A 21277-nucleotide genomic window follows, 5' to 3' on the forward strand; every position below is an offset into this window, starting at 1 on the left:
CTGTTAATTGCATTTCCAGCGCGCTCAGTTGCATTGTGGACTCTGGAATTTTCCTATCATTTTCATTTGCAGTTGTGCTTGTGTGCGTTGGTAGTGAGAGAGTAGTTGAGAGAGAGAGAGAGTGTAGTGTAGGCGCACTGAGTGTGTGTGCGTGTTTGTGAATAAAAAGTTATTTGAGTGGGAATACTAACAAGTTTCACAGTTCTTTGAAGCAGGGTTGTCGAAACGACGGGACATGAAAAATATTCCGTTAACAAATTTTGGAAAAGGTAGATAACCGTTAAAATTTGTTTTGAATTCCCTTTGAAATTGAAATTAATCTAAAAAATATAACCAATTTTTAGCAGAAGCATTGAAAAAAGTAAAGATATCTAAAAATATAATTTTCAGTTTTTGATTCTTATTAATGAAGCTTTAAAGTGGAGAAGGGAGCCATGTGTAGAAGTTCACGCAAGGAAAGTCCTCTGACCGTCATTGGGAGTGGCCAGAAACGACTATTTTACATGTGGCTTAAGCAGCTCACGGCTTCCGGTCTTAGACCAAGTATCGTTAACTCATCGATAAGCCAACTCTAGCAAATGAGCTTGCTCAAATATTCTATAAATGATACGTCCTCGAACCGTGGCTTGAAAAAATTTAGGACGGAATCTACCAAGAACATACTAACGCTACTTACGGGTTTGGACCCGATCACAACAGAGTCGCCCTTGCTCAGAACAACTGGGCACCTCCATATGAAGACTAAGCCTTCATTTATTCAAAACAGACGCTTTCATTGATGTCGAGAGGCCAACCCACGTTGATTTCTTAGTCGAAAGCTGGTTAAATACGGCAAATTCTGACTGGGTAACACAGTAAAATTTCAAGGTCTTTTCCGCTGATCTACATCCAAAAGTATTTAACACAAAACTAAACATGAAATAGAGAAACCGGAACACACAGGCCTTATGAGAAATTAGGACCCCTTGTAGATACTATAGTGTCCGGTCCCAAACTTTGCATTTATTTGAGAAACTTAAAATTCACTATAGCCTTTCTATATCACAGCTTCCTTAGTTCCCCTGGGAAACATTTACCATCACATTTAGTAAAAGTAAACTTCTACACATTTATATTATTATTTATTATAAAAATGTTAAGACTAAATAAAATTATAACAAGTTTTCGTATTGCTATTATTTACTCAAAATTTGAACTTGGCTTGCTGCGGATTAGAGCTACCATTGCCCAATGCTAACTTCAGACCCGATAATGCCATTTTTTCCGCCTTTAGGTAGTGTTCGTCTTGATATAGGAAGTCCGTAGTGCTGACATCTGCATCCAGAAAGTTCCACTGCGGTATGTCGATGGTAAAGGGTTTTGTGGCAATCTGTGGAAAGCAGCCGCTTAGTGCCATATCTGCCTGTACGACTGTGCCAGCATCTAGATTTGTGCCTTCCCATGTGTCATTCCCCGCAACACTTATATTAGTAACCAAAGTCTTTGGCCCCACCACTGTAGCAGCGGTGCCGTTCATTTGCTTGAAATGTTGCTCCAGGTAGTTGCCATACGAAACATCATTGAAACCATTCTCAGTAGCACCACCAACACCATTCGCTTCGGAGAGTATTACAACATCGGCGTCATCATCGCATTTGGGCAGTGTGACTACTAGCGGCAACGCCGGATCGTTGAGCGTCGATTTGCTGGCGTTCGTTGTGCTGGTGACCGTCGATTTCGATGTTGTCGCCGTTGACATAGGTGAACCGGCCGCCGAAAGCGGTGTGTTACTCTTTTGAGGACTGCCATCTGGTGGTGTGGCCGTAGTGGCACACGCACTTGTAGAAGCTGGCGCTGCGCCACAATTTAGACTAGGAAAGTGTTCACGGTCCGTCTCAGTTTCACTAGCCGAAGCGGCTTCATTCTCATTACCATTGCACTTCAGCAGCGCTTTTGTGAGCTTCTTCTGTGCAGTATTCGCGGTGCGTCGAGGTGTGAGTGTTTTGATTTTCACCAGGCAGGAGGAACCGGCGCCGAAGAGCACATCCGAATAGAGCGTGCCTGGCCGGCAAACTGATGTAGAATCGGCAGTACTCACATAAGTCACCTTTTCGGCAATCTTCACCGGTGTGTTGGGGAATTTCAACCAAGTGGGTGAGCGCTTACGTAGCGACTTCGACTTCTTGCCGGTAACGGAAATGCCATTATAACTGGATATTTGCTTTTCCGAACGCTTCCAACTGCCCGATTTCACTTTGGTTGGCGGTTTTAAAGTTGACTTTGAAGTACTAGGTGCCTCCTTGTTGGCACGCCCAGTACTACTGCTTTTACTGTAATTACCGTTACAACAGCTGCTAATGCTGGGTCTCTCCACCGTCTCTTTTCCTTGTGTCTTCGACAAATCGGATATGGACTTCTTCGAATCGGTTTTCGACAATGAACGCTTTCCTTTCTCTGTCTTCTTACGTAATTTCGGCGATTTTGCGTGTTGTCCTTGCATTTGTGTGGACCCATGTTGTTGGTGTTGGTTTGTATTGTTTGCATTTTTGCTGTAAAATAAAAGAGTCGTCATTTATTAGTAGAAAAACATACAAATCAGCTGATTTTGGCTGCCATTCCGTTAGGGCGACAGAAGACGCTTAACTACGGCACCATTTTTGATTACTTGGAGTTTTTGGAGCAAATAAAACCGCTGACCATTCTGGTAAGAAACATTTGCAGTAATAGTTGGAATTTATATGGCTCCGAAGTTGCTGTTTTGGACAAAAATTTATTTGACAAATCAATTTTGGTGAGATAAAAACGAAAAGGAAAACATCAAACTTATTTTTAGTCTACGTAAGTTGACAGTAGTGCAACGAATTTCGAAAATAGTGCTGGATTTTTAATCCAAAACGTTTAGAGTTCGGTAAACAGTGGGCTGACGAAACCAAAGAGGGCTGTAAATAGAGGTGTCGACTGTATGAAAGAAAGTTTTGTGAAACAGCTGGATTAGGCATAATCTAAAAGATATCGCTACTGTTAAAGTGGAAAAGTTCTGGAGTGAAAACTATGTAAGATAACATTAGCCAAGCTAACTATAGAGATTACTCATTTCTTCACTCCTCATTGACGATGGTATCGTAGAATATGAGGACTTGACCACAATTTATTTTTTAACATTGCATTGACCTTGCAAAAAACACAATATAATAGAACACATAAAAAATAGAATTCTTCTAACCCTACAATGTAAAATCAACCGATCTTGGGATATGAAATATCGAACAAAAATTCAATCTAATCTCATACATCATTAGGAGAAAACAGCCCAAAATACATATGTATACAAAGGAAGCATATTTCTTAGTTTTTCAAAAACTCAACTGTAGGGTCTAAGAATATTTTAGCTTTAAAGTTATTCACTAGAAATGATAATCATCTTTCTAATATCTTACACAGATTTTACAAGGTCCAACATCTTAAGTTAGTTGTGGTCGAAACAAAATCTTCTACCATGATACCTCTAGCTTTCTCTAGGTAAGTTGAAAACAAGTTGGACTTTGGCAAGAAACCTTGATATAGGATAGAAAAGCTGTTATCGGTCACAGTTCAAAGTGCGAAATTGTTAAGTAAAAACTTTACAATTAAAGAAGAAAGGTCCAAACTCTATCTTTTTCTTCTTCTTTATTGGCATGGACACCTCTTACGCCGACTTTACAACAGCGCTCTTCCTTCTCCACCAGGTCTTTCCAACGGAGATGAGGTCTTCCTATTCCTTTGCTTCCCCCGGCGGTTACTAAGTTGAATACTCTCATAGGTGGATTGTTTTCAGCCATTCGGACACATGACCTAGTCAGCAAAGCCGTTGTCCTTAATTCGCTGAACTATGTCAATGTCGTCATATATCTCGTACAGCTCATCGTTTGATCGACTGCAATATTCGCCGTTGCCAATACGCAAAGGACCACAAATCTTTCGCAGAACCTTTCACTCGAAAACTGGTAACGCCGACTCATCAGATGTTGTCATCATCCATGCCTCTGCACCATATAGCTGGACGGGGATGATGAGTGACTTGTAGGGTTTGGTCTCTGTCCTTCGAGAGAGGACTTCGCTTCTCAATTGCCTACTCATTCCGAAGTAACATCTGTTGGAAAAAGTTATTCTGCATTGGATTTCGAGGATGACGTTGTTGGTGCTGTTAATGTTGTTCCAAGATAGACGAAACTATCTACGACTTCGAAGTTATGACTGTCAACAGTGACGTGAAAAAAACTGTTTGGTATCATTGAATGAGGCTGCTTATGACAAGAAGCTCGATCTACGGATGCCACACGAGTGAACGCAAAAAATCTCATCGAGCTAATTTTCAGCTGCGAGTCGATACTGAACCGCAACAAAATCGATCCATTTCAGAAGCGGATGTTCACTGGTGATGAGAAGTGGGTTATTTACGACACGTCCAGCGAAACAGTCGTGGTCAAATTACAGTGAGCCGATTTAAATGGTAGCAAATCCAGGTTTGACTGTCAGCAAGGATTTGCTGAGCTTTTGAAGGAATAGACAAGAAATCATCTACTATGAGGTCGGCGTTTATGGACTAACACTAAATTTTGAACTGTCTGATGAAAGAAATCGCCTAGAAGAGGCCATGAGAATAGTAATTGTGTGTCATCAGGACAACGCCAGGCCACACACATCGACAGCGACTGGACAGACAAAGTGGAATTACCTTCAAAATGCCAATAAGCTATCGAAAAACGGGCGGTTAGATTTATCGGATTGCGTATTTTACGGACCGGATTCTACGCGGAGCATTTCAATAATTTTTTTAAATTATTTTCTAAATATTTGTGATAGCCAACACTCACTAGGCTTCACTGTATAACATACCGATCACCATAGACAGTCTTTTTCTACTGTGAACTGATCAATTTACAAATGCTGTGCTAGAAATGAAACCCCCCTTTACATGGCGTCCAACAGTAATCTTGGTACTTTACGTCAAATCAAATTTGTACAAACTTTTTGGAAATCAAATAATTTAGTACGAAAAAATATATTTTTTTAAGAAAAAAAGAATATGTTGGCGAGAATCATTAAACGCGGCCTTTTGGGTGCACAACAAAATTTTCCGAGGTACACACCCCTAAATACGCAGACTTCGAGATGAACGTAATAACTATTTTTTAATTTACTTATTCTCTCTTTTTTGCAGTTTTTGCGCCAGTCGTCACTTCACCAATGAATACAGTGCGCATATACCCGGTGGTGGTCTCGAGAAATTAGCTGGCTGCTTCAAGGAAGAAAGCTACTTCAAGCTCAAAGACCTAAAGCTTTTGCTCAAGATGCGCGAACAGACGCTGCGCGGCGCCGGTTATGACACCACCGAAATGAACAATGTAATCGACGAGATCGAAGAGTTCGATCACCTGACGGCAGCACATCGTCAGCAGAGCTTTATGAACAAGCATAAGAATTGCATGGAGGAGCTGTATTTCCTAACCGAGGTGAGTTCGGAAAGTTTCGTTTCTTGTCTTTGTTGTACTTACTGAAGCGGCATATTTATTGTACTTCGTTTCTCACTCGTATTTGTTTCGTATGTGTGTGTGTTTCGTCTTCTTCGCTGCAGGAGTCGATGAACTTGCGTCGGCTCGAACAGAAAATGCACTTGGAAGCCGAGCAGAAAATGCGTGATGATATCGCTTTGGAAAATAGTCGTCGCGCCTTGCAGTTTTCAAATGAAGCGGAAGCAATGGCTAAAATACGCAGTGACCAATATACGAAGTGAAAAATTTTTTCCTCTCAAAATTATTATTCTTATTTATTTATTGAAACAGACGAAAAAATTAAGCAACAAAATAATTTTCTTTTTGGTAAACATAAGTTTATATGCAAGAGTTGGCTTTTTTAAATTTTTTTCGTTTTTTGTTTTCATATTTTTTCAAGCATTTTTGAGAACTATGTACGTTCGTTTCCGGGAAAAAATGTGGGAAATTTAAAAAAGCCCAACTGAGCAGAGTTGCACGTATTTGCACACACACGTACGCACACTCACACAAACAAATAATATTATAGTTATAACGGTGAAAGCGCGTTGCCAACGCACAGCAAGTGTGTTGTTGTATGTGTGTCGGTATAATATCGAGACTCACATATAAACGTGGAAAAATCGGATAGAACATATAGATAATCGATATGTGAATATGTTTTAGATTAGCATATGTGACCCAAGAGCGCCATTTATATATATATACAAAATATATATTTATTATTTAGTAAAATTTTTATTATGTATATGTCGAATTACAAATGTACGCATATATTTTTGATATTTTGCCTCCAAAAGTTGGAAGATAAAACTTAAGCGATTGCCAAAAGAAAACATCTAAGCCTAGTAATTTACTATTTTATTTCTAGAAAAGGGATGGGTGAGTAATCCAGGGTTAAATGAACATTTTCAGTGGGTTCATCGAGTAGGGTTTACCGGGAGCTACAAAAGTAGACCGAAAGGAACAGCAAGCAACGTCATATTTTTTCCCGCTCTTTTGACATTTCTATTCAGTAGAGTTTGTCATTTCATCATGGAAAGATATACGATCCAACAAGGAGTCGAAATTATCAACATTTACTACCGAAATTCGGAGTCAGTGGCCTTAACTTTAGGACCAACCAATTTATGGTCGTCACAATCGCTCTGTTAGATCAACAATTGAGCGTCTTGTGGAAAAATTGGCATCTACAGGCACAGCACAAAATGTTCCCGAGTCAGTGAGACAAAGGAATGCCCGTAGTGTCGAAAATATTGCTGCCGCTAGCGCATCAATTGAGGAAGACCCAAATCAGTCTCCCACACGTCGTTCTCAAGCGTTGGGCATCTCTGTGATGTCGTTCTGGCAAATTTTACAAAAATATCTTGGTCTACATCCTTTTAAGATCAAATTGACGCAAGAACTCAAGCCGATTGACCACCAGAATCTTCGTATGTTCGTGAATTGGGCTGAGCAGCAACTTGAAAGTGATCTGGATTTTCATCGAAAAACATTTTCAACGATGAGGCCCATTTCTGGCTGAATTGTTTCGTCAATAAGCATTAAAATATGTTTTCTTGGTCCAGCGGCAATCCGCTTACTCCACGAGTCACCGAAAATATTTCGGTTTGGTGTGGTTTACGGGCCGGCGGAGTGATTGGGTCTTACTTCTTCCGGGATGGTCAAGACCGTCATGTTACTATAAATGACAATCGCTACCGCTCAATAAGGACTGACTATTTTTGGCCCGAATCGAATGATATGGACTTGGACAATATGTGGTTCCAACAGGACGACGGCACAAGGCACGCAGCGATTCTAACATGAACTAAAAGATACATCCGTTCCCAAGCCAATTCATTATTATATATTTTTGGAGAAAGAAGTTCTGCCACTACCACAACAACAACAACAAAAACATCAGAGAAATTCATGTTTTGGTAGTTTATTTAAAAAAATTTTTAACTGAAAACATGAAAAGTATATTTTCCACCTCTCGAAGCTCTCTATATAGGAATATTTTGTTGTAAAAGAAATAGGGATTATTCTTCCTTCACTTAAAAATCGCAAGAGCCATAACTTCCCCACGGCAGTCGGCTCTAAGTAACGGCAACGGACTAATTATTACGAAATTACTATTAGAATATTTTTTGCCGCTACAACAACAGCAATAAAAAAACGAGTTTATTTTGGAAGTATTATACAATAAATATCGATATTAATTTTTTATCGTATTTTTGTATGAAAAACGATGTTTCGGCGTTATCAGCGAGTTCTAGCTCGTAATAGAATGAACAATTTTACGTTTTTATTATTTAATGGGTATACAGTTATCAAATGCATTTCCTCCGCAAATGTACGAGTTTTCACACTCCCTCCGACACACATACATTTAGGCGCAGGTTAAATTGGAAACAGCTGATGCCTTGCACAAATTTCATCGAATATTCATCATTCTTCATCACGCACTTGTGGTAAACAGACAAACGCGAAGAAACACATTTAAAAACGAAAACAACTTGCGATTAGTGTATAAAACTATTTTTAAACAAATTAGTGACAATAATAAAAGCACATATTTGTGAAATACAGTTTGAGCAGTGAAATAAAAAGCGCAGAAATGCTAGCACGTCGCTCAATCGTTGGAGTACAAGCGTTGAAACAACAGTAAGTCAGTTCCCTGATTCTTCATAGATTATATAATATAGCTAGTAGCAGCGGAACCATTAAAGAGAAAACCAATTTACGAATTTAGTTGTCGCAAAATGTCGCAAGTCGGTGAATTGGGTAGCGGCGCAGGCAAGGGTGGCGGCGGTGGTGGTTCCATACGCGAGGCAGGCGGCTCTTTCGGCAAGATGGAGGCAGCACGCGAGGAGGAATTTTTCTACAAGCAGGTGCGTGGTAATTTTACTACTTAATTTAGTATATTTTTTTTACTTTTGTTTTCACTTTCACAAACATTAGCAAAAGGAACAGCTGAAGAATCTGAAGACCAAAAGCGACGACGCACCAAAGAATACAAATGCCACTGCACAACCGGCGAAATAGTGAAATGCTACAAAAAGGCGAAAAATAATGATTTGAGAAACTATTTTGGAACAACGCCAATTGGTGTTTGTGTCCCCAATATTTTACACGTATTTTATAGTTGAAAGCGTTGTTTTTACTTATAATACCAAAGAGTTCAATATGGTATTTTGTTAATTATATTTATTTACCCTAATATATACACGAATTGAAAAAAATATTTATACGTACTTCCTAATTGTTTGTTTATATTTTCCAAACTGTCATAAATAATCGATATCGATAATCATAGCACACATCGCCACTATCATGTGCCAATATCGCGCGTTGCTTAATTATTGTAAAATAATATTAAATGTTAACGAAGATACGAAATTTATTTGATTGTACGTGTTTGTTGTAAATGACGAATAGTACCACATACATATGTACATGTATACATATATCTACATAGAACAGTATAAGTGTTAAGTCAAACTAATCACACTGTGTAATGAACGCTACGGTATTGTTTTGTAAACTCAACAAGGAATTATAGTTTCTCTACCTTTTTTGAGATAAAGTAAAGGCAATGAATAAGATGATAACAATAGTAGGCTAGCAGAAAAAAGATTATAGGCATCTCAGATGCACTGCAATTAATGGCATTTCACACAATGTACCCATGGACATTGCCGGCAAGTGCATTGTTGGCAGGTGCGCTCTAAAGCTCTGGGAAGCTGGGCACATTAAGCAGTTTAAACAAAGACACGCTAAAATTCTCTCCTCCTTTAATTGCATTCCTGAAAACACTGCCTCACAGGGGCTACTCTTGTTGAGTTTTTCTCTGCTCACATACCGCTGAGCGGGGCGCAGTGAGCTTTTTCAAAGCTAGGAGGGGAAGTTGGAGGGGTAGTTTTCTGTAAGGAGGTTTCTGTCATAACGAAATCACTGATTGACTGTAAAGCCGGTAAGCTAGCAAGAGGCAACACCGTCATCCCGTTCATATCGGAATGGAAACGAGTTGAATCTCCATTGTCATCTTGCATTCTAGTCCTGGACCAATGAGAGATCTAGTCTTTGGCAAAATTACCGCAAGTTTAGTTCTTGCTGCAAATTGTTCAATAGGCAATCATGTGGTAAGACAAAAATTCTTGTCTAGCGAAGGTGTTGTCAAAGTTATATGGAGGAGGATGAGGTGGAAACATCCAGCCAGTTTCTTCTCTATTGCCTAGCCTTTGCAAGACAAAGGTCCAAGTGAGATCATTGTTAGGATTGATCTCAATCTATCCTTATCATTATATGTGACCTGGTCTACGGAAAGGGGGCTTAGGTGTCAAAAAATCAATTTTCACTTTTTAGTTGATTCGGATGGAAGATGAGATGCTTTTTATTTTTAACAGCTGTTTCGCAGAAAACTAGTTTTCGCACTTAGCTCCCTTTTCGTAGACCAGGTCACATATTATGTGATTACTAGATGGTTGAAGGAAAACCAAGTGGCTTAAAAACAATATAAGGTTTTTTCATATCAGGAATACCATCAAAGTTTAATTCATAAAAAATCTCCTAAAATATAACAATTTATGTTCTATATAAAATGTTTTCTGGGTATAAAATGTTTTGGCCCGACATTGTAAGCGGAAAACTATACTCTTATCAATTCTGTTTACTACTTTTTGTTTTGCTCGTTGCTTGCTTATGTAGAGCGCACTCATCGGAGGCAGGGATTAACAAGGTGTACGAAATTCAAGTACATTTGCCAATAGCAAAATTAAACTGTTCTAGGGAATTAATTTTCTTTGGGATCTCATATTGTTCTATATATTTAGTAAATAGTACGAAAACCATAAGCAACGAGAGCAAACCGGGAAAAAGGTTTTTACGACGGCTTGTTGAAGAGAACCTCAATAATTTACAATGAAAACAGCACAGATATAGGACAAATATGTGCTTTTAGACCACAAACATAAGGCCTGTGCAAAAACAAAACAAAAAACTGCTGTAAACTGCTCAAAATTTGTAGTGATAACCCGGACAGCAAAGTGGATGCACAAGTAGAAGATAAGAAAGGCGGTATTAGTTTGAAAACACGCAGATAAGACTTATAAAATATCATCAAATCGGGCAAATTTTGAGTTTCAGTGACAGTACAAGTTTAAACAAGGCAGAGTAACGAGCGCGCAGACAAGCAAAAGGATTACAAATAATTATTATATTATTTTTTTTATTAAAGTACTTAATTAGAAATATGGCTAGTGCAATTGGAAATCCTTTGAAGAAAGTCTTGCGGCAACGCATGAAGACCGAAGTCATACCGGCGATTAGCGCCGAGTCTATAGTAGAGCAGTCGAAGGCAATTTATGAAAAGGTAAATGAGTAAAGCGATTACAAATATATAACATATACAGTGATACCAAATTTTTAATGTCTTGCAGGTAATCGCCTCCGAGGCATTTCGTCAGGCAAAGGATGTGAGCATCTATCTCAGCACTGGCAGCGAAGTGGACACATTGGCGCTGCTGCGTGAGCTCTTCAAACAGCAGAAGAATGTGTTTGTGCCCACCTACAATGGCCGACTGATGGAAATGGTGCGCGTTAAAGACTGGGCCGACTATGAGTCGTTGCCGCTAACCAAATGGCACATTAAACAGCCAAACATTAAGGACGGGCGTGAGAGCGCCTTGACAAATGGTGCGTACAATTAGTGAAATGTTGGAATTTTTACGAGATTTCTACTATTTATTAATGTGTGTTGTGGCATTTACCTCTATGCAGGACGCGGCATTGACTTATTCCTGATGCCCGGTGTGGCGTTTACGTTAAGCGGTGGTCGCATGGGTCATGGTATGGGTTACTATGATGGCTTCCTAAAGCGGCATTTCGATACTTATCCCGAGAAGAAGCCAATACTGATGGCGCTGGCATTCCGCGAACAAATCGTTGAGGAGGGCACTTTGCCGCTGGAACCACACGATGTGCGGCTAACGACTGTGGTCACGCCATAAATGTGTGTTGGCATCGAACTGCAGCAGGTTTTGTATATTGTATATTGGTTTCAAAGACGCCATTTAGTTATGTATGTACTTATGTATTTTTTTTTGTTTTTTAATAAAAAAGAGTGATTCAACTTAAATTATTTGCCAACGCATGTGCTTAAACACTAACGGAGATAGGGACGTGGACGTCCGCCACGACCGCGAGGGCGCCCACTGAAGTGCGAACTGTTCGAGTAATGTGTATCGCCAAAGTGCGGTTCGGTGGTGGCGCTGCGATAATGCGGTGAGCCGCCATCGGCCCAGGTTGACGGCGATGCGGTGCGCATCACCTTGGATTTGCTGTAAAGTGAACTAATATTTAAATGGTTTGCTATTTTTCGGTTCGCTTATAGTTTTACTCACCGAAACGCTGCTGCCGTCGATATGCGTGTGCCGCGATTGCGACCGACGCGTGAGCCACGCATCATGGGCGGTATTTTGTTGTAGCCCGTCGGACCGGTAGGCTGCGCGCCACACGTCTCCAATGCAAGGAAATCATCAACATGTAAGGAGGGTGGACGCGATGTGTTGGGCGGACGTGAGCGGAAGAGATCGCCGCGTGAGGGTGGCGCACGCGCAAAACCACGCCCCCGTACGGGTGTTATGTAGATTTTCTTCTCCGGTCGTCCCGTGCTCGGTTCCACTTCGACACGACGTGTGCGGAAGCACGGCGCTGTGGGTGTGCGCTCACGATTCGATTGCGGCGATGCGGACAAATGCAACACGCGCTTACAATCGCTTGTGAGATTCGTTTCGGGCGCTAAGCACTCTGCAGCTAATTCAGTGAGATCGCAAGCGACGCGCTCATATTTGCTATCATCCACATCTATGCAGTCCACCTGCAACCAATAGCGCGCTAGCAGCTGTGGCTCATCTGCCGCCGCGTCGACTTCTACGAAAATCGGGCGCGCCGCGAACTGCATGACTATGCCCTCGCTTTGTGGCAGCGTCGGCTCGATGGCATGCGCGCCGACGGCGCCGTTGTCGTCTTCACTCTCTACGCTTGCACTGACGTCAGTGGCTTCCAACTCGGTGGTGATTTCAGCAAGCAGCTTGCTGGCAGTAGTGCTATCATCTTCTGTTTTTATTTGTGTTGGCGTTTTATCTTTGCTTTTCGTGTGCGCGTCGCTCAAACGTTGCATTAGTGTGGGTGTGGCATTCTTCTGGTAGCCAAGTAGGTGGTGTAGCTCTGCAGTGGTCAACTTCAAGGTGCGTATGGGTAATGTTTTTTGTTGTTTTAAATAGTCAGCAACATGCGTAAGTGAATGTAGTAAGTTTATGAGCAGTTCAATGGATGCGAGACGCACTTCAACGCCCTCAGCAACGTTGAGGAATTTTTCAAGCCACTGTTGAAAGTCGGCGCGCCTTTGCTTCAGCTGCTGCGTCAAATAGTGCATCGTGATGCTGAGCGGTGTATGAAAATTATTGATTGAAAATAACAAAAAATATAAAAAATAAATTCCAACTCACTCCAATTCCGTTAGCAAATTCAAGTTGTTCAGCGCCGACTCACACACCTGCTGCTGCGCATCACTGTTGAAAAGGTTCGTCAATGTAGCCTCAATGATGCGCGGTATCAGCTCCTTCGCCGGCAATGCCGCGGCCAAATTCAACTCTGGCAATGCTGTTGATTTCGGCGATACAAAAGAAATGCTTGGATCTAGGAAACTCCTCAAAATGTGGTGTATGGCCAATTGGGCGCGGTGTACCACCTCCGAGGCAGCGCCCGTGTAGCAGAGCACCGAATGAAAGAGTTCCCACAGCTTGCCGTTAAGTATAGAGATGGAGGAAATTTTCAGCGCCGCGAATGAAGTTAGACGCGCAAAGAAATTTAGTAGGCGTGCCAATTGTGCAGTTGGTGTGCCCGAAGCTGACTGCCATTCGGCACAGAGCAAATCACTAAGTGTTTTTGAGATGAGCAGCGTCATGTTCGGCGCCAAGTCGGCGAGTTGAAGACACACTTTCGTCATGAGATCCACCAAAGGCGGAAAGGTGGTGGGTGCAATAGTCTCAATCAGTTTGGCGACTTGGGGGCTGAGCGGATGCAAATGAGCAGACCACAGTTTGCGTTCGGTGATCAAACGTTGACTCTGCGTTTCGGGTACGTGCACGTCGGCGGGCAGCGGCATTGGCAACGGCAGTGGTAGCAACTCGGCGAGCACATGCAACCCTGTAAATATAAGAAAAGATTTTTATCTTGATTTTGATCGGTCAGTTTATATGGCAGCTAAAGGCTACAGTCGTCCGATATCGGTGGTTCCGACAAAAGAGCAGCTACTTGGGAAAAGAACGGAGTATACAAAATTTCACACCGATATCTCATAAACTGGAGACTACTCCAACCGTTGTGGCTGTTACAAACCTCGTCGCAAACTTAATATGCCCCGTACAGGGTACAAATATGTACATTACGCACCTGGTAGGAAGGTGGAGGGCCCATCGATGTTCTTCAATATTTCTCGAATCATTTGCGTCCACAATGACTTGTGCAACGACTCCTCATCCAGTTCATTTGGCTGTGTGTAGGCCAGGAAGATTTTTATGATTTCTTGTTTGGCCTCAGCGATTGCCTGTGCCGCTTGACTGCCAGCGGGGAAATAGTGCAGGAGGAAATATGCCTTCATAAGGTGATCGATGGCGGTTAAATCCTTGAATTCCGCATCGCGACACTGTATTGCAAACGAAAGCATGGCGCGTAGCACCTGCAAAGCGGGCAGTATTATCTGACAACAATGAAGACCTTGCAGCGTCATTAGCGCTGGCGTATGCAAGCCCGGTTGCTCGAAGTACGAGCACAATTTCTCTAAGATTTGCATAATTGTTTGTACGCCATCGGCGGCGTAGAACTGCAGCGTGGCAAAACGATGTTTCAGCTCCTCGGTTTGTGAGCTGCGGAATGCTTTGCTATTCGAACCGATTGCCAAATGGCGCAAAATGCGCAAACCCATAATTAGGTCACCCGGAAAAGTGGTTATGTACTCCATGGAACGCGTAATAACGTCGACTAGTGGCGTTATATTGTCATAAGCGAAGATTTGTATCGCTTCCGAAGGTTTCAGAAACACAAAGAGCTCCTGCAGCACAGCCGATACTGAGGGCTCGAAACTTTCATGATTCTTCGCCAATTCGAATATGTTCTGACCATGTTCAATCAGATAGTCCAGCTGCTCGCAATGACGCACACAACAATCCACCATATCCACCGCATAGCTCAGCACTGGACTCTTATATTTGGTGCCCGGTGAGGCAAGTTGACGTTGCGCTTGTAAGCGTTGCTCCTTCTGTATAAGGTCCATAAAGAACTGCATGTTGTTGTTCAAACCGATCACTTCGACGGTATGCTGACGACCGGGTGATTGACACGTCTGCGAGTAGAGCGCATGCAAATGTGTCGCTAGTTTTATGATATCGTACTGCTCAGCGCGTGTTAAATGCAGAACGGCATCCAAATGATAACGTGTTTGCACTTTGTAAGCCAACTCTACGCCGATTTGCTGCAGACGATGTAGCAAAGGTCTGCGCAACGATTGTGTAGACGCTTCATTGCGCGCTGGTGTTGACTCTTTGAATGATGCCACGTTATCCGACTGCTCTGTGGGCTCCTCTGTGTCTTTGGTTTTTGGCTTTGCATCGGTGGTTGTTGCGGAAGTGCTGTCCTTAACTGTCTGTTTGTCGGCGGCATCAAGAGCATTAGTTTCCAGCTTCGGTTGTGTTGGTTCCTCACACACTTTCACTAAAATAGTAACAGTAAACAATTAATAAACAACAAATAAAAATAAAATATAAAAATATAAAAAATATAAAAATTTCAAAATATAAAGAAATATTAAAAAAATAAAATAAATATAAAATATGAAAAATAAAAATAAAATTAAATAAAAAAATAAAAAAAATAAAAAATAAAAAATAAAAAATAAAAAAAAAATAAATAAAAAAATATAAAAAAAAATATAAAAAATAAAAATATAAAAAAAAAAAAATAAAATAAATATAAAAAATAAAAAAAATAAAATAAATTAAAAAAAAAATAAATAAATAGAAAAATAAATAAATAAAAAAATAAAAAATAAAATAAAAAAATAAAAAAAAATAAAAAATAAAAAAAAATAAAATTAAGAAAAAAAATTAAAAAAATAAAATTAAGAAATAAAGGAATTAAAAAAAATAAAGAAAATTATAAAATAATGTAAAAATAGAAAAAATAAAATTATAAAATAATAATTTTAAAATTCCGATCTATAAAACAAAAATTAATAAAAAATATTTATAAAAAAAATAATTACTTACTTTCAAAGTCCTCCTGCTCGGTGGGCATCACATCTTCGGGCACTTCATCAATACCCAGTAGCACCGCTACCAACAGTCGCGTAGTTTCAAAGCAATCGTCCACAAAATAATCCACACCAACATGTGTCTGCAGCATTGCCTGCAACAAATCCAACACGCGCAACAACAGCGTCGCCGGCAACGCATTGGCATTGACCAACAATAGCAGCAACGATTCACCCAATGTATGCAGCACGAAGTAGGCCTGCAAGTCGTTGGCAAAACTGCGCTGCGCTGCAGTGTCAACTGTGATTTCGAATTTCTTGGAAGCGGGTAGAAAACGTTTCGGTTGCTGGTAAGATAATGAATTGTGCGTCAAGGCGTCCATAATTTGTTCAATCGCACGTTCGATGGCAACATATTGTTCCGCCGGCGCGGCTGGTGTGTAATTGGTGAGCACGAAGAGTTTACTGCAATTTTCACGCACACATTCGAGCGCCTCGTACAAATGCAGCTTCTTAACGATCGCTTGCAAAGCGAATTTGGTGCGTGTGAGACGCGATTCTTTCAGCGTATCGAAGAGCAATTGATAGCCGCCCAGGTTGCCACCAACTAGGAAGTGGCGTATGCCTTCCTTAGTGCCAAGCAAAGCATAGATGGCTTTGAGCAACATTAACTTGATGGATACTGCCATATATTTCTCTTGGTAGAGCTTGTAGAGCGCGACGAAGGGGTCAAAGTTTTGCGTTTGCAGCAGATACTCTAAAAACACCGACGCCGATGCAAAGAGTTCAGTAAGGCGTGCGCCTATTTTTATGTGACGTATCTTGAAAGCCGGCTGCTGTTGCAGGCAAGCCGATTCGAATTCTAAAGCAATTTTTAAAATATTAAAAGATTTCAGCAAATACTTTGCATCGTTCGTGAAGAACTTTTTCAGCACAAAATTACGTCGTTTGAAGTTTTGCCAAATGTAAGACAAGTGGTTGATAAGCTGTTCGCTTAAGTAGACAAAATTCTCACGCTCTTCTATTGTGGTTGTCGGGTCATTGAAAGCGTCTACGCTCACGCATTTTGTTTGCACATCGAACTTCTCCATTATAATGAATAGTGTGTCCACTTCCTTGTGGTATAGTGCTTGCAAATCACTATCATGACGTCTAATGGGCATTGTGAACGGATCAAATTCCTGTATGGCCGGCAAAGCTGCGTTGGCGGCAGCCAGCAGTTCTGCTTCGAAATCATCGCCCATAACTTGATCAATTGCAGAATTGGAATCGTCATCACCAATAATCTCATCATCACTAAGAATGGGCTCGTATTGTTCGCCGGGCGTACCGGGTGTCTCGTCATCGTCCAAAGGTTGCGTATCGGCTGCGCCATTCGTCAGTGATTCGTCGGAACGCATATAACTGCGCGTTTTAAGTTTATAATGTACAGTATCCTCTGCGTACTCCATGTTATCGGGCGAACGTGGACGTGTGGGTGAGTCAATCGAGGCAGGTGGTGTGCGCGGTGGCCATTTGTGTGACTCCTCGGCATCGGAACGTGAACGCTCAGAACGTTTGCGACGCGAATGGCGTGAATATTCCGGGCTACGTGACCAGTCTCGCGACACTTTTTCACGTTCGCGTTCACCGCGTGAACTATAGAAGAATAATTTATATGTATTTATATAGGTTATAAAATTAAATTAGAAAGAAATCAAACTCACCGCACGTAGTCCCTTTCATTGCTCTCCGAGTGTGTGCGATTACGTGACGGCAATGAACGTTCTGAGGAATGCGAAGTTTTGCGTATACCACGTTCTCGTTCGTCTCCCGAATGTTGGTAATGCTCACCGGGACCGCTACGTCCAACGCCATATTCTAATTCATCACGCTCAAAATCACTAAGATTCGTCTTGTGTGCTGGTACTTCACTCGGTAGGGGTTCTTTCCATTCATCTTTGCTTGCCTCCTCCGGTATACTGGGTTCACGTGTTTCTCCACTACCACTTAAATTGCATATCTCTTCGGGGCCAGCTGGTTCACAAGGTGGCGGTGGTGGACTGGCAATTGGTTCATTCATCGAATTTGTTAATATACCATATACAGCCAAAGTAATCGTACTATACCAGCCACGTAAGACTAAACCATCTGTTGGTATTTTCTCTTGGGTACATTCTAAGTGAATGCAATCGTTTTGATTATATTTTAATTGACCTAAATTTTCAAATGTCGAGGCACCCGGCATGCCCAAATCATTTACGAAAAATTCAATATCAAATTTGGAGGGATTTGTGGCCCCAAGGCGCACACCACCGGGGAAATCGGCTTGTACGCGTGCTCCCAATGGTATTATACGTACTTGTGTAATATATACTGGTTTTGGGAATTGCACAAGATCGAGATTGATATCCTAATGTAATGGATGTTCAAATACAGTTAAAAATTTTGAGGAAAATGCATTTCATTAAAAGCGCTAGCTTGCTTGCTTACCGTGTCCACTTCGTGCGAAAAAGTGTCGAAGAAAAGAAGCTCAGATGCATCGTCAGTTTCCACCATTTTACACTAAAGTGCTTGTTTACTAATTTGTTCAATTTGTTGCTGATGGTTTTACACAAAATAAAATGAAGAAAATATTAACAAAAGAGGAAAAAATTATTATTTTCCAAAAGCATTAGCCAAACTTGGCTTTCTGCGAAAATTTGACAACTCGTAATGCTACTTCTTCTTCCTAAATACGTAGCAGTATTGCCATTGTTCTATTGCCCGAAATTAATTTTTTTAAAACAAAGTTTACGATATAATGATTATCAAGACTTTTGTGCAGTCAAAATAGAGTTGCGAATGCCTTAATTTGTGTAATAAAAAAATATTAAAAGAATTTTAAATGTTATTAGAATTACAGTAAATTAGAGCATTGTCAGCTGTTAGTTCGATGCGCGACACCTGACGTGAAAGCAACAAAACGAGTCAGCCTGGAATATCCAGCATTCCAGCCCCCAGTTCCCATTAACTCCGGTGGGCAAGAATTTGACATTATTTTTTTAACTGCAAAAGTGACAAGTGGTAAGAATAGCGAAAAATTCTGCTGAGTAATAAATTAATATCAAGAAATAAATTTTTATAAGTGCATGGTATTTTAACTATAACATTAACTGTTTACCGTAAAAGATTTTAAATATTGCATTTGTTCCAATTAGTTTTATATACATATATATATTTTTTTTACAGAAAAAACAAAAACAAAATGTTCGTAGTACGTCGTAGCGCAGCGCGCCTTTACCCCAGTGGAATGCAGTAAGTATTCTCTGCCTTCGTGAGGCATTAAAAAACTACAGCCGGCATATGTAATTTAAGTTTTTTTCGTGTACTAAAAAACCGCAGCACTTTAGCACCAAGAAATTGGTGGAAAATGTGATAAGAAAAATATTTATTTGTTTTTCTTTGCGATAAAAAGTATTACTTTCGGCGAAATTCTTAAAAATTCGGTTGTGTTATGTAATATCAGCCAATCAGTAAACCATATTTATTAGGGCTCTTTTATCAAGGCAGCATACAACTAGTAGTATATATCCCCTGAAATGTAATGTAATTTAAAATCACCTTTCATAAATTTTCAAGGAAAAGAAAAAATCATATAAAAAAAAACTCGTATGAAAACCAAATCTAAATTTTGGTTATGTCTGAAGGTGACGTTATGTTGTTTTTTGCTTTTTACATCAGCTGCTTATTAAAATATACCTGTACATATTTACTGTGTATACAAACAGCTAAATATAAATGTTTTCTTTGATTGTTGCAGATTAGCCAAGATGAGCAATAGCCAACTTGGCGATTTGGGTAGCGGTGCTGGCAAAGGGGGCGGTGGCGGTGGTTCGATTCGCGAAGCTGGTGGTGCTTTCGGCAAAATGGAAGCGGCGCGTGAAGAAGAATACTTCTACAAGAAGGTACATATATATTGTTTTGTTTTGTGTCACCTATGATTTATTTAGGCCAATAAGAGGCTCGTCTATTTGTTTTACCAAAACACAGCTGACCGTGCGTCGACGACATGTCTAAATTTACATGCCGCCGATCACATACGCACATTGTATACTATATATGAAAAATGGCATAAATTACGGTGTATATTTTTTAGCGTCATATTGTTTTTTTTTTTTTGTATTTCGAGGTTTTGAGTATTTCTGTTTCTTTGTTGTTGCTTATAGTTTTGCGTTGTGCAGTCTATATTTAATAATTTGTTTACTGATTCAATATTATTCATTTTAGCAAAAGGAACAACTCGACCGTTTGAAGAACGATCAAATCCACCAAGCTGAATTCCATGCTCAACAGATCAAGGAACACGAAGAAGCCATCCAGCGCCATAAGGCCTTCCTCGAGAATATTAAGAAGTAAACACGAAAGCCTGTAAGATGTAGCATCACTAAACGGCTCGAATGTCAATATCAGGACAAAAACAGCCGCAGCAAATGCTTTAAAAAAGCTATCACAATTATAATATAAGAACGAAAAACAACAACATCCGATTATTTTGCACTTTTGGTATTTTTTATTTTTGTTAAGTTTTCACCGTTCATAAACTTACTGTATGTCAGTGTTGAACATTTTGAACGATTTACAAAATCGGATTATAAATAAAATTGAGCTAACGCAATAAAAATGGAAAACCTTTAAATGTGAAACTCCGAAGTTTTTTGTTTTTACTGTTTATTTATTTTTTAAACTTTATTAGTTAAATTTTTAAGCGTACATAGTTTTCGGTTTGCCAGTTCTGATAGGTGCGTCGTAAATAATTGGTCGTTCCCTCTTCGGTGGTGGTGCACTGATGCTTGGACGTACTGGCCGCGCGTCTCGTGAGGCCTCAGCACCATTAAAGATGGCGGCAATAATTAACAGTAAACCAAAGAGCACAAAAACTTTCATTTTGTATATTTATTGCGTTGTGTTTTAACAGATATTCGAGCGTGTCTTCTACTTCGAAGATAAGTTGCTTTTGTTTTGGGTGATTGCTAATTGCACAGGCTTTTATACTAAACGAAACATCCCAATGTTGCAGGGGTTTGTATGTGCTGGGATTCACCCCGAACAGTAGTACATACACATTTACTACTTATATATTGTATATGCATGTTTTTGACTAAAGCTTTAATGTTGATAAGAAAAGGTGATTTCGGTCTTGGAAATCACAATTTCAAAGTAAATACGAGCTCAGTTGATGAAATATGTGATTTTCTTTGATTTAATTATTTTATATTCAACATTTTAGTGCTTCACTCTTCACTTAATTAATAAGAATGTGCTTATTATTTCAGAATATATTTTATATCAAGTACAATAACGCAATAGGTTTCTTAAGTCTCTAGTCGGTAGCACCTGGGATAGGATCAAAAAACGTTGCTGACAACTTACAAGGCAATATGGTGGGCTAAATCCAGCAAAACTCAGCTGAAGAAAATAGAAATAAGTCACAAAACTGCACTCGGTACTATTA

At 40.2% G+C, this 21277-nt stretch overlaps 6 protein-coding genes across 12 annotated transcripts; 4 read left to right on the forward strand and 2 right to left on the reverse strand.

Moving 5' to 3' along the window:
* Window positions 1-1167: 1167 nt before the first annotated feature.
* LOC120772841 lies at window positions 1168-5579 on the reverse strand. 2 transcript variants are annotated; one of them, XM_040101652.1, is made up of 2 exons: window positions 5514-5579; window positions 1168-2528 (listed from the first exon to the last, which is right to left on the reverse strand). In XM_040101652.1, exons 1-2 carry the CDS (start codon window positions 5522-5524, stop codon window positions 1184-1186), a joined length of 1356 nt encoding a protein of 451 aa, XP_039957586.1. In that variant the 5' UTR covers window positions 5525-5579; the 3' UTR covers window positions 1168-1183. The 2 variants fall into 2 exon arrangements, with proteins under 2 accessions (XP_039957586.1, XP_039957585.1); XM_040101651.1 differs by lacking the exon at window positions 5514-5579 and adding an exon at window positions 2645-2865.
* On the forward strand, window positions 4953-6322 carry LOC120772842. The gene is made up of 3 exons (XM_040101654.1): window positions 4953-5100; window positions 5180-5471; window positions 5594-6322. Exons 1-3 carry the CDS (start codon window positions 5045-5047, stop codon window positions 5750-5752), a joined length of 507 nt encoding a protein of 168 aa, XP_039957588.1. The 5' UTR covers window positions 4953-5044; the 3' UTR covers window positions 5753-6322.
* Window positions 6323-7926: 1604 nt separating this feature from the next.
* Window positions 7927-8898, forward strand: LOC120769996 (ATPase inhibitor, mitochondrial). The gene is made up of 3 exons (XM_040097085.1): window positions 7927-8159; window positions 8248-8386; window positions 8457-8898. Exons 1-3 carry the CDS (start codon window positions 8113-8115, stop codon window positions 8538-8540), a joined length of 270 nt encoding a protein of 89 aa, XP_039953019.1. The 5' UTR covers window positions 7927-8112; the 3' UTR covers window positions 8541-8898.
* LOC120769994 (5-formyltetrahydrofolate cyclo-ligase) lies at window positions 8819-11597 on the forward strand. Of its 4 annotated transcripts, none has more exons than XM_040097084.1 (4): window positions 8819-8905; window positions 10732-10866; window positions 10934-11189; window positions 11274-11597. In XM_040097084.1, exons 2-4 carry the CDS (start codon window positions 10747-10749, stop codon window positions 11501-11503), a joined length of 606 nt encoding a protein of 201 aa, XP_039953018.1. In that variant the 5' UTR covers window positions 8819-8905; window positions 10732-10746; the 3' UTR covers window positions 11504-11597. The 4 variants fall into 4 exon arrangements, with proteins under 4 accessions (XP_039953018.1, XP_039953017.1, XP_039953016.1 ...); XM_040097083.1 differs by lacking the exon at window positions 8819-8905 and adding an exon at window positions 8927-9009; XM_040097082.1 differs by lacking the exon at window positions 8819-8905 and adding an exon at window positions 8937-9024.
* LOC120769993 (protein virilizer) lies at window positions 11566-18449 on the reverse strand. Of its 2 annotated transcripts, none has more exons than XM_040097079.1 (7): window positions 18277-18449; window positions 17511-18196; window positions 15821-17442; window positions 13950-15266; window positions 13004-13703; window positions 11897-12937; window positions 11566-11845 (listed from the first exon to the last, which is right to left on the reverse strand). In XM_040097079.1, exons 1-7 carry the CDS (start codon window positions 18340-18342, stop codon window positions 11659-11661), a joined length of 5619 nt encoding a protein of 1872 aa, XP_039953013.1. In that variant the 5' UTR covers window positions 18343-18449; the 3' UTR covers window positions 11566-11658. The 2 variants fall into 2 exon arrangements, with proteins under 2 accessions (XP_039953013.1, XP_039953014.1); XM_040097080.1 differs by having other exon boundaries at window positions 11659-11833.
* Window positions 18450-18799: 350 nt separating this feature from the next.
* LOC120772305 (ATPase inhibitor A, mitochondrial) lies at window positions 18800-20475 on the forward strand. Of its 2 annotated transcripts, XM_040100817.1 has the most exons (4): window positions 18800-18849; window positions 19015-19080; window positions 19586-19730; window positions 20053-20475. In XM_040100817.1, exons 2-4 carry the CDS (start codon window positions 19031-19033, stop codon window positions 20179-20181), a joined length of 324 nt encoding a protein of 107 aa, XP_039956751.1. In that variant the 5' UTR covers window positions 18800-18849; window positions 19015-19030; the 3' UTR covers window positions 20182-20475. The 2 variants fall into 2 exon arrangements, with proteins under 2 accessions (XP_039956751.1, XP_039956752.1); XM_040100818.1 differs by lacking the exons at window positions 18800-18849; window positions 19015-19080 and adding an exon at window positions 19128-19472.
* The last annotated feature ends 802 nt before the right edge of the window (window positions 20476-21277 follow it).

The sequence above is a fragment of the Bactrocera tryoni genome, chromosome 3 (assembly GCF_016617805.1).
Source record: "Bactrocera tryoni isolate S06 chromosome 3, CSIRO_BtryS06_freeze2, whole genome shotgun sequence".
In the NCBI taxonomy this organism is placed as follows: domain Eukaryota; kingdom Metazoa; phylum Arthropoda; class Insecta; order Diptera; family Tephritidae; genus Bactrocera; species Bactrocera tryoni.